The 12851-nt window shown below is 38.1% G+C and overlaps 1 protein-coding gene across 1 annotated transcript; it reads right to left on the reverse strand.

The window, feature by feature from the left end:
• Positions 1 to 1181: 1181 nt before the first annotated feature.
• On the reverse strand, positions 1182 to 8716 carry LOC129001815 (facilitated trehalose transporter Tret1-2 homolog). The gene is made up of 3 exons (XM_054429261.1): positions 8513 to 8716; positions 2738 to 2881; positions 1182 to 1916 (listed from the first exon to the last, which is right to left on the reverse strand). Exons 1-3 carry the CDS (start codon positions 8696 to 8698, stop codon positions 1389 to 1391), a joined length of 858 nt encoding a protein of 285 aa, XP_054285236.1. The 5' UTR covers positions 8699 to 8716; the 3' UTR covers positions 1182 to 1388.
• Positions 8717 to 12851: the final 4135 nt, after the last annotated feature.

Here is a 12851-nt window from a genome sequence, read left to right on the forward strand (position 1 = left end):
ATATTCAAATTTGTTTTCTAATATACGAAAGTATTGTATAAGTACAAAAAGTAAATCTTTTTTATCCACAACACTTACGTATTTTTATTTGTTTTTTTTAATATTTTCTATTTGATATACTACTTAAGTAATAGTGTAATAACTCATAAAAATGTTTTTCTTACAGTTTTATTGCTATTCAAATGTTTTTTACTCATCATTGCATAGTTTTTGTACTCCCGGAGGTAACTTCCGTGAGCGCCCTTTGGTGTTTGAAAATCAATGCGCCCAACGGAAGGTTAACTCCAGTATATTTAAACTCAAAGGTAACACATTGAGCAAACAAACATACACACTATGACTAAATACATTAATTTGGAAAGCAAGTTATAAATACTGTAGCGACTCGCTACAATAGCGCAAGTCACGTGACTTAGCTGCGCGCGCAGTCTCCCCGCGGCAAGCACGCGCAACGAGAGGAGAGTACAGTAGTATGTCGACCAGCAACAGTTCAACTGACCGAATAAGTACTAGCATTAAGACTATGTCTAGATAGGTTCGTAGGGGTTGGGGAAGGGTGTAGGTCAGGGTAGATAGTAATTAATTATGTAAGTTATTAGGTTCACCAATGGTCGTGGTCTGGAAATCAATATCCCAAATTTAGAATTCACATTTGCTAAATCTAGTTACTTTTGACGAATCAGAGTAAGTCCAGATGTATATTTATTTCTCTGTTCACTATATTATAATTAGATATATTAAATAACATAAAAGCTGGCTGTGATATGCAGCTAAGGTAATATTGTGCACTTTGACGAGGTAGCTAACTTCCTTGGAGTAGAGTTGAACAACGACAGGAAATGTGCGTGATTTGGTCGTGGTGAGAGGAAGGTATATAGGGGCCAGGTATCTTCATTTACACTCATACTACTCCACATCACCACAATATACTCAAGAGTTTTGATTAGTATTATAGAAGGGTTTATTTATAAAATAAGAAAACAATGATTTTTTAAATCTGACAAACAATAATTTTAGAGGAAGTGTACCTTAATGTAAATCAAATTCCAAACCAGTTTAGAAAATTCATATATAAAAAGTACAAATATATCACTAAATAAATACTTCTGGATTGAAGAGAAAAGTGGGAAACAGAAAAGTAGTTCATAACTTGTCAATGGTCTTTATTCGTTAGTGTCTTAAAAAAAAATATATATATACATAAAAAGGTTTCTAAAAAGTCACATATACAAACGTTATGGGAGAATGTTCCTTGGACATGTATAAAATATTATGACAACAGACCAGTGAGTATCTGTTAAAAACATTCAGGCACAGATATCCCAAAGAATCTCCTTGAATGATTTGTTTGTGTATAGACTTGAACTATAACATAATACTGTAGTTTACTATTCTCCCAGCTCCTTTAAAATTTGTTCTAAAGGTTTGTTTTTTGTCTCAATAACAAAAAAATGTGTAAACAAAATACCTACAAAGGTGCAGGTTGAACATATAAAGAAAAGAACTCCTCTGCCGATCGCTAAACTTATTATTTCAAAATAAAATGTGGCTATAAAGAGAAAAAAAGAAGTAAGGCACGAAACAACTGAAAGAGCATGGGTTGCGATATTTCTTGGAAATGTTTCACCAAAAAGTACTGGCGGAATAGGTCCGAACCCCAAAGAAAATGATATTACAAAGATACAAATAATAACTAGGGGTAACCAAGCAATTGACGAAAGGTCGTAATTTCTATCTTTGAGGAAGAAGAAGAGGCCAAGAAAGAACGTAGAAGTAGCCATTCCTGCTCCAGAGATGAACAATAGAGGTCGACGACCGAGCTTGTCAATCACCGAAGAGGACACCATAGTGAATACAAGGTCTATGGAGCCTAGAAGAATAGTCTGTATGTTGGGGCTCAAGGAAAAATCAACCTCCTGCAAGAATTTGAAGTACATTAAATGAAAAATTGTCATTGTTAAAAGAATAAAGAACAAAAACATTAATATTATTTCCTGGACGGGGTCTTTTCAATACATTAAAAACATCAGGGTTATTAAGTACTGGTCCCGTGGCTATGGCAAATGTACCTCCATACTTTTTATGCCAACACATTGAGCCACTAATTTATAAAGATAATCTTTATGTAAACCTAAAGAACAACAAATATATGGTTAACGAAGTGATAAAAAAAGTCATTCTTGATTTCCTCTTTATTTTCACCCATAGAACCATTTTCCGAAGTTTGGCTGTTTACTTAAATGGGACAACCTGTGTATGGATTTCTATCTTTATGATGTGTGTAAATTAATTACTGATTATAGCTTTTAAGTGACTGGCTTACTGACATTTTACAACAATTAGATTTTCTCTCACTTCTCTCATATTTTGCATGATTTTGAGTTTCATGGGGTCTGTCCCTGAGCAGTTTTTCTGTTGGAATAATTTAATAGTTTTCTTTAAGTTTTTAGGAAAAAGCATTTAGCTTGGATTAAATTAATGTATAGGATGGAGAGGACACAGCTAATTCACCTGATGAATAGTTGCAGAAGAGTCAAAGAACACATAAAAACACACACATAATACTTGATATTTCGCCTCTTTCAGAGGCTTCTTCAGAGTATTATTTGTAGGCCATTACGTCTAGATGGCTGTTATAGAAAGAACAGTTTAAAATAAATAATGTGTCCTGTTTAAAGCGTTTAAAATAATATAGTTTTCTTTAAGTATTGTACATTTATCAAGCTTTTCAACTCACGTGAAATATATTGGTATTGTAGTATATGATACCAGGCGCACCACTAAACACCCGGAATACCATAAGTCCCACACAGATGACCAATCCCCTTTTGGCAGCTTTGGAGGAAAAGGCTTCAAAGAATTTCAGTTTAGCTGCTTTCATCTAATAAGCAAACAATTATTATATGTAACGCTATTAATTCCTAAATGAAAGATTGTAGATAACTTTAAGTACAGTATTATTACCTGCTCCCCCTATAGATAATGAATGAAGAAAAAGATTGAATGTTGAAATAGTTGATGATATGGTCGATTCACTTAATGAAACCATTTTAAAATTATATGACAAACACGCTCCAATTGTCAACCGTAGGGTTAGTAAAAGTCGCTCCGTTCCTTAGATCAATGATGAGATAATTGGTTTAATGGCTCGGCGGGACTCAGTCCATCGTAGAGCCAAAAGAACTAGGGATCAAGGGCTCATGGCCCAATATCGCCAGCTTAGAAATCAAGTAAAACAACATTTACGCAATGCTCGACTCCAATTTTTTAATAGATTGTTTTCTGAAGGAAAGCAATCCTCTGCTATTTGCTGGCGTAATCTAAAACGTTTTGGCTTTGGAAAGCAAGTTAACATTGTCCCCATATCAATTCTGTTGAACGATTTAAATGATTATTTTTTAACAGTTTCATCACAGGCAAACCGTACAATAGTCCAGAACCATTTAACAGAGTTACGCCATTTGCCAAATTCCATCACTCAATTTAACTTCAAGCCAATATTGCAAATCGATGTTTTGAAGGCTATAAGGCGGTTAACGTCTGAAGCCACTGGTTCTGACAGAATCCTAATTTCTTTAGTTAAACGTATCTTGTTTGCTCTCCTCCCAACATTAACTTTCATATTTAATACTTCAATAAGATTAGGTATTTTCCCAGAAAAGTGGAAGTCTGCGCTTGTCCGTCCCTTGAATAAAATCTCATCCCCATCGCTTCCGCAAGACTACAGACCAATTAGCATTCTTCCCGCTCTTTCTAAGGCACTAGAAAGAGTCATTCACTCCAAAGTTTCTGACTTCTTGGTACAAAACAACATCCTCAATAGCTTTCAATCAGGTTTTCGTAAATCTTACAGTACTGAAACGGCAATGCTTCATGTAACTGATGACATACGATTTGCTATGGATCGTAGCCAATGTACTATCTTAACATTATTTGACTTCAGTAAAGCCTTCGATACCGTAAACCATAGCATTCTTCTAGCCAAACTCAAACTGTTAGGTTTCTCTGATAATTCATTAAAATGGATGAGATCATATCTTCAGAGCCGAAAGCAGTGTGTTTCTCATGACAACTTGACGTCCGACTGGAGACATGTTCCCTGCGGAGTTCCCCAGGGTTCAATTCTTGGTCCTCTGCTTTTCACCATTTACATCAATGACATCAGTACAGTACTACACCACGCAAAGTTTCATTTGTACGCTGACGACTTGCAAATCTATTCTCATTTTAAAGTGAGCGATGCAAATGAAACTATAAACATGATGAATCACGACATCAACAGAATTGGTCAATGGGCAGAAAAGAACGGAGTTAGACTCAATCCTGACAAAACAAAGCCAATCATCATAGGTCACTCACGGTTACTCAACAAAGTGGACATTTTACCAAAAATCACTGTAAACGGAACCACTTTGCAATACCAGGACAAAGTTAAAAGTCTTGGTTTGACTCTAAACCGCACATTGGACTGGACTGACGCGGTGGTAAGCACTTGTAAAAGAGTGTTTGCCGCTGTTCACACACTGAAGAAGATGCAACGACTTCTACCTTTTCACATTAAACTCTTACTGGTCAAATCACTCGTGTTTCCACACTTCAACTACTGCAACACCGTGGTTAATGATATGACTGTGGCTTTGGCAACAAAATTGCAACGTGTACAAAATTATTGTGTTCGATTCTTGTTCAATCTTAGGCGTGATGACCATGTCACACCCTATTACATTAATGAATCAATTTTGAAATTAGAGGACGTCAGAAAAATACGAATACTTTCCATTACTCATTCAGTCATCAATCTTGGAATTCCAAATTATCTTGCAAAGAATTTTAAATTTTTGAATGGAAGAGACGCAAGAGATACCCGCTCTGGCTTGTCCACGCTTCGCATTCCTCATCATAGAACAACAGTTTATAATAAATCATTTTTAGTAACAGCCTGCCGCCTATGGAACTCCATACCTCTGCCCATCAAATCTATAGAAAACCGATCCCGACTGATGGTGGCGCTGAAAGAATAGTACCTTGACCGGATGGCCGTGGCTTGGCGGGATGGCGTGCGTTAGGCCTAGATGCAGCAGAGGGTGTATGTGTGTGTGACTGTATGTTAGGGAAGATGAATAGATTCATGCTATTTTATTACTAGCTATGCTACAAACTTTATTGTATTTTTTGTTATTATTTTGTTGTTATTATTAGCTTTTTAGAGGTTAACTGTAAGAAAGGACCATGTGGTCCTAAGTTCGCCTCAATAAAGAAGCATTTTCATTTCATTTCATTGAAGAAAGTATATTGTTTTTGTCAAAATTGTTCTGTTTGAGTTTTAGGCGAAAATATAATAGTTGGGTCTCCTTGAATCCAAAAGTCATTTCAAATTCAAATTCTTTATCAACTCATAACATCTTTTGAAGTACAATGTACATAGACAGGAGTTTTGTCAATATTTATAAAACTAATACTCAACTTATCTATAAGTATAAAAGAGGATGTTTGTATATATATATATATATATTTGGCAGTGATAAACTCAGACACGGCTGAACCGATTGCCACGAAACTTGGTACATACGTGTAGAATGTCATGGAATAGGTTTATACACCATCAATTTCGTGATCCGTCCAATCGGCTCCACCCCAGTGGCTCTGGAGTTTCCCATGTTAACCTTATGAGAAATGGAATTAATGAATCTTAACAGCTGTTTCAATTAAACAAGTTGGTTCTGTTCTATGATGTTCAATACCATTAAGTTACAAGGATTACCAACAGGGTGCAGCACTATTATTTCTTTTACATTTATGACAACAGCTAATTTGCAACCAAAAGGTGAGTGAGCATAGCGAACGAACTTCAACCTGGAGGCGAGTTAGCGTAGTGAACGAGCTAACCTGAAGGCAAGTGAGCGTAGCGAACGAGCTAACCTGAAGGCAAGTGAGCGCAGCAAACGAGCTCCAACCTAAAGGTCAGTGAGCGTAGCGTTGAGTGAGCGTTTGAAAGACTTTCTGACTATGGAGTAGTTGTAAATCCGTCTAAATGTGTAATTGGTGTACCAGAAGTTAAATTTCTAGGTTATTTAGTCTCATCTGCTAGAACACGTCCACCTCAGGAGAGAGTCACTACTCTACAAGACTATCAGTTACCTCAGACTATGCGTGGTCTTCGCAGATTCTTGGGAATTATGAACTTTTATCGTCGGTTTCTGCCTAAGGCCGCTGAATTTCAAGCACCTCTGCACTCCTTACTTAGTGACGCTGATTCAAAAGGTTCCCTCCCTGTGCCCTGGACTCCAGAGACAGAAGAAGCTTTCCAAGCATGCAAGGCTAGCTTATCATCAGCAACACTATTGTTTCATCCTAATCCTGATGCTCCCCTCTTGGTCTCTTTACAGACGCCTCTGGAGTAAGTGTAGGTGCTTGCCTCCAACAGATTGTCGATGACACTTGGCAACCTCTAGGGTTTTTCTCCAAGAAACTATCACCCTAACAGTGCATCTGGCCTGTATACTACAGAGAACTCCTCGCTATTTATGAAGCTGTGCAGGATTTCTGTCATCTTTTGGAAACAACATATTTCACTATATTCACAGATCATAAACGACTTATTTATGCCTTTCAACAGCGCCGTGACAAGTTGCCTCCAGCTCAGTTACGTCAACTTTCATTTATCTCTGAGTTTTCGACGGACATAAAGCACATCAGTGGCTCACAAAATATAGTTGCTGATGCTTTGTCACGTGTTGAAACCATTTCAACTGTTTTAGATCATGAATCCTTAGCCAAGTCGCAAGAGTCAGACGAAGAACTTCAAAATCTCATTTCAGAAAGTACTACATCTCTTAGATTGGAGAAAGTTCCAATTCCTGGAACCCATTTGAGCCTTATCTGTGACACCTCAACAGGAACTCCTAGACCCTTTGTCCCAACAGAACTGCGACATAGAGTTTTCGACCAGATCCACAAGCTGAGTCATCCTGGAATACGTGCCACAACAAAACTTATCTGCGATCGTTTTGTCTGGCCTTCCATTCGTAAGGATTGCCACAATTGGACTCAATCGTGCCTCTCCTGCCAAAGATCTAAGAGAACTAGACATGTTTCTACTCCTCTTGGTGATTTTCATACACCTACAGAACGTTTTTCAACGTCATGTCCACATTGACCTAATTGGCCCACTTCCGTTATCAAAATCTTCCAGGTTCCTCTGTCTAACTATCAGAGATAGATTTACTCGTTGGCCTGAAATTTGTCCTATTGATCAAATAACTGCCGAATCTGTTACTCGAGCTCTACTTGGATAGCTCGATTTGGATGCCCACAAAAGTTGACATGTGATCGCGGATCCCAGTTCACATCGACTTTGTTTAAAGACCTAGCGCGACAGTTGGGCATAAAGCTAAATAGTTGGGCATAAGTTGGGTTCACTAACAGCTGGCATCCACAAGCCAACGGTATGATTGAAAGACTCCACCGCCAGTTGAAAGCTGCTATAATGGCTCACAGCAAATCAGACTGGACCGAAGTACTGCCCTTTGTCCTTCTCGGAATAAGATCTGCTTTCAAGGAGGACATCTCTGCTTCATCGGCTGAACTGGTGTACGGAGAACCACTGCGTCTTCCGGGAGAGTTTTTCATAGTACCTTCCCACGAGAGCAACGAGCCGCAAGGATTGGTATCAGGGCAAGCATATGAATCGTATGAATGGTAGGGGGTAAGCATATGAATCGACTAAGACCTACACCCGCATTATGCCACATCAATCCAGGATCGTTTGTGTTCAAGAACCTCAGCACTTGTGACTTTGTATTTATCCAACAAGACTGTTTAAGGAAATCTTTACAGGCCCCATATTCTGGCCCTTACAAAGTCATATGCCGTGACAAAAAGACAAATTACCATCATTGTAAGAGGCCAAGAAACTAAGGCATCTTTGGACAGAGTCAAGCCAGCCTTTATTGTTGCCGGTGAAAATCCTATTCCTGAGCCCACGAAACGTTTGGTGCCGACTGGACAAACGGAGGAACCTCAAACCTACCACCATCTTGTCAAACTCCATCTACGAAGTCTTATACAACTCGTTCTCGAAGACAAATCCGACCACGGGTTACTTTTCAGAATGATGTATAGATTCCTTTTCTCCGTGGGGGGCTGGGTGTAGCGTCAGCTGATGACGTTGTCATAGCAACGCATTATGATTTAGTCTGGTTTTTGTTTGTCTAAAGGATTGTACACAAAATTAACTCTTATGAAAAATACTTTTTTTTTACTTATTTGGTCGTAATTTTGTTGATGTACACAAACAACCACGACCAAAGTATCAAGAATAATATAATAATTTTTTAACAAGTTTGAGTGTGGAAACTCCAAGAACATCGAGGCTGAAATCATGCACCACACTAATGGTTTTGTATTTCTTGATTCATTCTCATTGTCTATACATGAAGTAATATAGCAAATGATTCTTCAGTATTTAAAATGTAAATTACTTTTATTAGCAAAATTGATAATGTCTACTTACTGCGTCAATATTTTGTTTCTTCACAGCAAGTTCTACATCAATGTTGTAATGGCTTCCTCGCAACCACTGTAAAGACTTTCTAGCATCTTCTTCATTGTTTTCTAGCAGGTAAGAAATAGGAGACTCTGGGATGCATATGAGTAAAAAAAAGTAAACTACTACTATTGCTAAACAAATTGCTGTCATGGATACTACAGGTACCTAGGAAAGAAAAAAACAGAAAATATTGTAATACGGATCAGAGAGAGTAAATCTAATAATAAAAATAATAATAATACACTACAAGTAAACAAGAGTTGTGTCTCCAAATCATTGTTGGTACTGTTTAATTATTAATTAAAAGTAAAAATAGAACAAGTTAGAACGAAATAGAACAGGTCATGTTGGTTTTTTTTTTATTAACTAGAATTGAACTGTGTTGATACCAGGCATTTATTGCACACCCCTTGTTCATAAAAACATTTTTGGTTTTAAAAAATAGAGGTATTAAATAAGGTAAAGTATTATTAAGTATTTTAAATTAACTAGAGGTATTATAGATTGTAAGATATTGCAAACAAAACAAAGTACATAATACAAAATCAAATAACATTAGAGAGTCGATTGTCCAAAACAATTGGGGATTAGGAACATGTATATAAGTTTTTTTTATTTGTTATGATTGTCGTCTGCAATAGTAAGAACACCCTTGAGCATATCATACGGCCTCGGGGACACCCCAGATCATCACTCCCAGTTGCGTCAACACCGTTGATCATCTCTTACGATCGTGGCAACACCGCTGGTCGTCTCTTACCATTGCTACCACAAAACTGTTCATCTCTCGCTGTTGCTACAACACCACTGATCATCTCTCGCAGTTGCGGCAACACCCCTGATCGTCTCTTGCCAACGCTACAACACCACTGATCATCTCTCGCAGTTGCGGCAACACCCCTGATCGTCTCTTGCCAACGCTACAACACCACTGATCATCTCTCCCAGTTGCGGCAACACCCCTGATTGTCTCTTGCCATCGCTACAACACCACTGACCATCTCTTGCAGTTGAGGCAACACCTCTGACCGTCTCTTGCCATCGCTACAACACCACTGATCATCTCTCGCAGTTGCGGCAACACCCCTGATCGTCTCTTGCCATCGCTACAACACCACTGATCATCTCTCGCAGTTGCGGCAACACCCCTGATCGTCTCTTGCCAACGCTACAACACCACTGACCATCACTCGCAGTTGAGGCAACACCACTAATCGTCTCTTGCCATCGCTACAACACCACTGACCATCTCTCGCAGTTGCGGCAACACTCCTGATTGTCTCTTGCCATCGCTACAACACCACTGACCATCTCTTGCAGTTGAGGCAACACCTCTGACCGTCTCTTGCCATCACTACAACACCACTGACAATCTCTCCCAGTTGCGGCAACACCCCTGATCGTTTCTTGCCCTCGATACAACAACGCTGATCATCTCTCGCGATCGTGGCAACACCGGTACCGGTAGTCGACCTTTTGGTTGACCAACGTTTCGGATAATTGATATTTGACTGTAAACTTATTACTTGGTCTAGGCAGGGACGAGGCTGAGAATATCATTGTTGGATATAGTATGCAAACATTTTATTTAAATAATCTATGGTTTATATTATATTTTGTCTCTTTCCAGCTGCTATGAAAATTAACTTTAATAATTTTGAGACATATGATTTTTGAATGAATTGTTATGTTGTGATTACAGAAATAATAGTTTGGTAGCATTTGACTATGATTGAGTAACTTTTCTTTTGTGAATAATTAAATTATTTTCTGCTCAGTATCTAGTCTATTTCTCTTTCCATTTTTGACTTTTAACATTTGGCGACCGTGACAGGACTGTATGAGTTCTTAAACAGATAGTCATTATTGAGATAATGGAAAGAAATAGGAAACTAAGAAAAACCTTCAGAACATCATTTACCAGAATTTATAATGGGATAAATGAGGAGCTATGCAAAGATGAGCAAGACCTACACAATATACAGGGTAAATTGAGCTCTCTGGAAGGTAAGATAGAAGAACTAAAAACTTTGGACAGGGAAATTTTAGATTTCTTGCTTAATTCTGAAGCAGATGAAGAAGAGTTAAATGAAGAAGTTAGGCTATCAGATGAATATGTAGAGAAGTTTAATCGAATTAGTTTAGCTGTACAGAGTAGATTGATTAGGTCTAGGGCCACTTCACCTAATTCCAATGGGTCTGTAAAGAGTAAATCTACTGCTGTTAGGACTAAGCTGAGGCTACCTACTATTGAATTCACAAAGTTTAGCGGGGATTTGAAGGATTGGCTACCTTTTTGGGCACAATTCAAAAGAATAGACAATGACGAGAATATTGACGATATTGATAAATATCATTATCTTTTGCAGGCTACTTTAGCTAATTCTAGGGCTCGTCAGCTGGTCGAAAGCTATCCTGCTACCGCTGAGAACTATTCAAAAGCTTTGCAAAGTCTTAAAAGTCGTTTTGGTAGAGATGACCTTTTCATAGAAGTGTATATTAGAGAGCTTTTGAAGTTAGTTCTGAGTAATTTAAACAGTAAGGTAGAAGTTTCTTGCATTTACGATAAACTGGAAACTCAACTAAGAGCATTGGAGACATTAGGAGTAACAACTGACAAATGTTCTGCTATGTTATATCCTCTTATAGAGTCTTGTTTGCCCGAGGAACTGTTGAGAGCTTGGCAGCGTCACTCCGGCTATGAAGTTGATGCTGAACTTAAGGATAGACTTGATGGCTTGATGAAGTTTCTGCAAAAGGAGGTTGCTAACGAAGAAAGGATTACCCTAGCCGCATCTGGTTTTGAAAATAGTAAGCGACCTAACCTACAGCCTAAAGTAAGTAAATTTACTGTATTTCGACCTAAGACTAGTTACGCCAGACATACTGAAATGATGCCGACAGCTGCTGGTTTAGTAAATCCAACGATGTCTGATAATTTAAATACTAAAGACGCTAAATGTATGTTTTGTGGTTCTAACCACTTAGCTGAAAACTGTAAAGACAGTAAATTGACAGTAGATGAGAAGGTGAAAATTGTTGGAAAAAATGGTTGTTGTTTTACTTGCTTGAAGTATGGTCATAGGAGTGCGCAATGTAAAGTTAGAGTAAAATGTCCCATCTGTGGAAAGAGGCACACCGCTGTAATGTGTAGGGCATCTGCTGCAGAAGGAAGTTCATTGATTGAACAACCAGGCAAAGAAAGTTCTCTAGCAAACAATGTTCACACAGAAGTGTTTTTACAAACCTTTTTAGTAAAAATTAGAAACCAAAATCGAGAGCGAACAGCACGTGCTTTAATAGATACGGGATCACAGCGGTCTTATATTTTGAAAAATACAGCAAAGGAATTTGACTACGACATAGTCAGAAAGGAGAAGCTAGCTTATGCTTTATTTGGTGGCACTAGTACTGAAACAATTGAACATGCGTGTTATAAGGTTAGACTAAGTGACTTAAATAACAGTTATGCCTGCAATTTTGATGTTCTTGATCAAGATATAATTTGTAACGATGTTACAACAGTTAAGCCTGGTCCTTGGTCCATTGAGCTTGGAACACTGGGAATTAATGTAACAGATGGAGACGGACCTATTGAAGTTCTGATAGGTGCAGACGTTGCCGGGAAGCTTTACACTGAGAAACGATATCTGCTTTCCAACGGGTTAGTTGCGATGTACACTTTGTTGGGCTGGACTTTAATGGGAAGAACTACAGTTGAAGGAATGACAGGTCCAGTTCTATGGCAGTAACTTCTTTACTGTCCCCTATTGATAATAAATCCATTTCAGATTTGTGGAGTTTGGATGTTTTAGGAATCAAGGATCCAGTGGAGGTAAAGAGTGAATCTTCAGTTAAAAGTAGAACAATGGAACATTTTGTAGAATCTGTTTCAGTGGAAAATGATGGCAGATATCAGGTCAAATTGCCATGGGTTGAAGATCACCCGCCGTTACCCACTAATTTAAAAGTAGCACAGAAGAGACTCAGTAATCTTACAAATAAACTTAATTCTAGTGGATATCTTAGTTCATATCAACAGGTGTTGTCTGACTGGGAGGAATTAGGTATCATAGAGAAGGTTAACGATGCCGATTTGGAAATTGGTCACTACCTACCGCATCGACATGTGATAAAAGAAAACAGTCTTACCACGAAATTGAGACCTGTATTTGATGCATCTGCTAAAGAAAAGAATCAGCCCTCGTTGAACGATTGTCTAGAAAAAGGTGACAACCTAATTGAATTGATTCCGTCCATATTAAATCGTTTTAGACTACACAGATATGGAGTTGTTTCTGAC

Source organism: Macrosteles quadrilineatus, unplaced genomic scaffold (assembly GCF_028750875.1).
Source record: "Macrosteles quadrilineatus isolate MER2022 unplaced genomic scaffold, UCM_ALF_1.0 Scaffold_8__2_contigs__length_117827958, whole genome shotgun sequence".
In the NCBI taxonomy this organism is placed as follows: Eukaryota; Metazoa; Arthropoda; class Insecta; order Hemiptera; family Cicadellidae; genus Macrosteles; species Macrosteles quadrilineatus.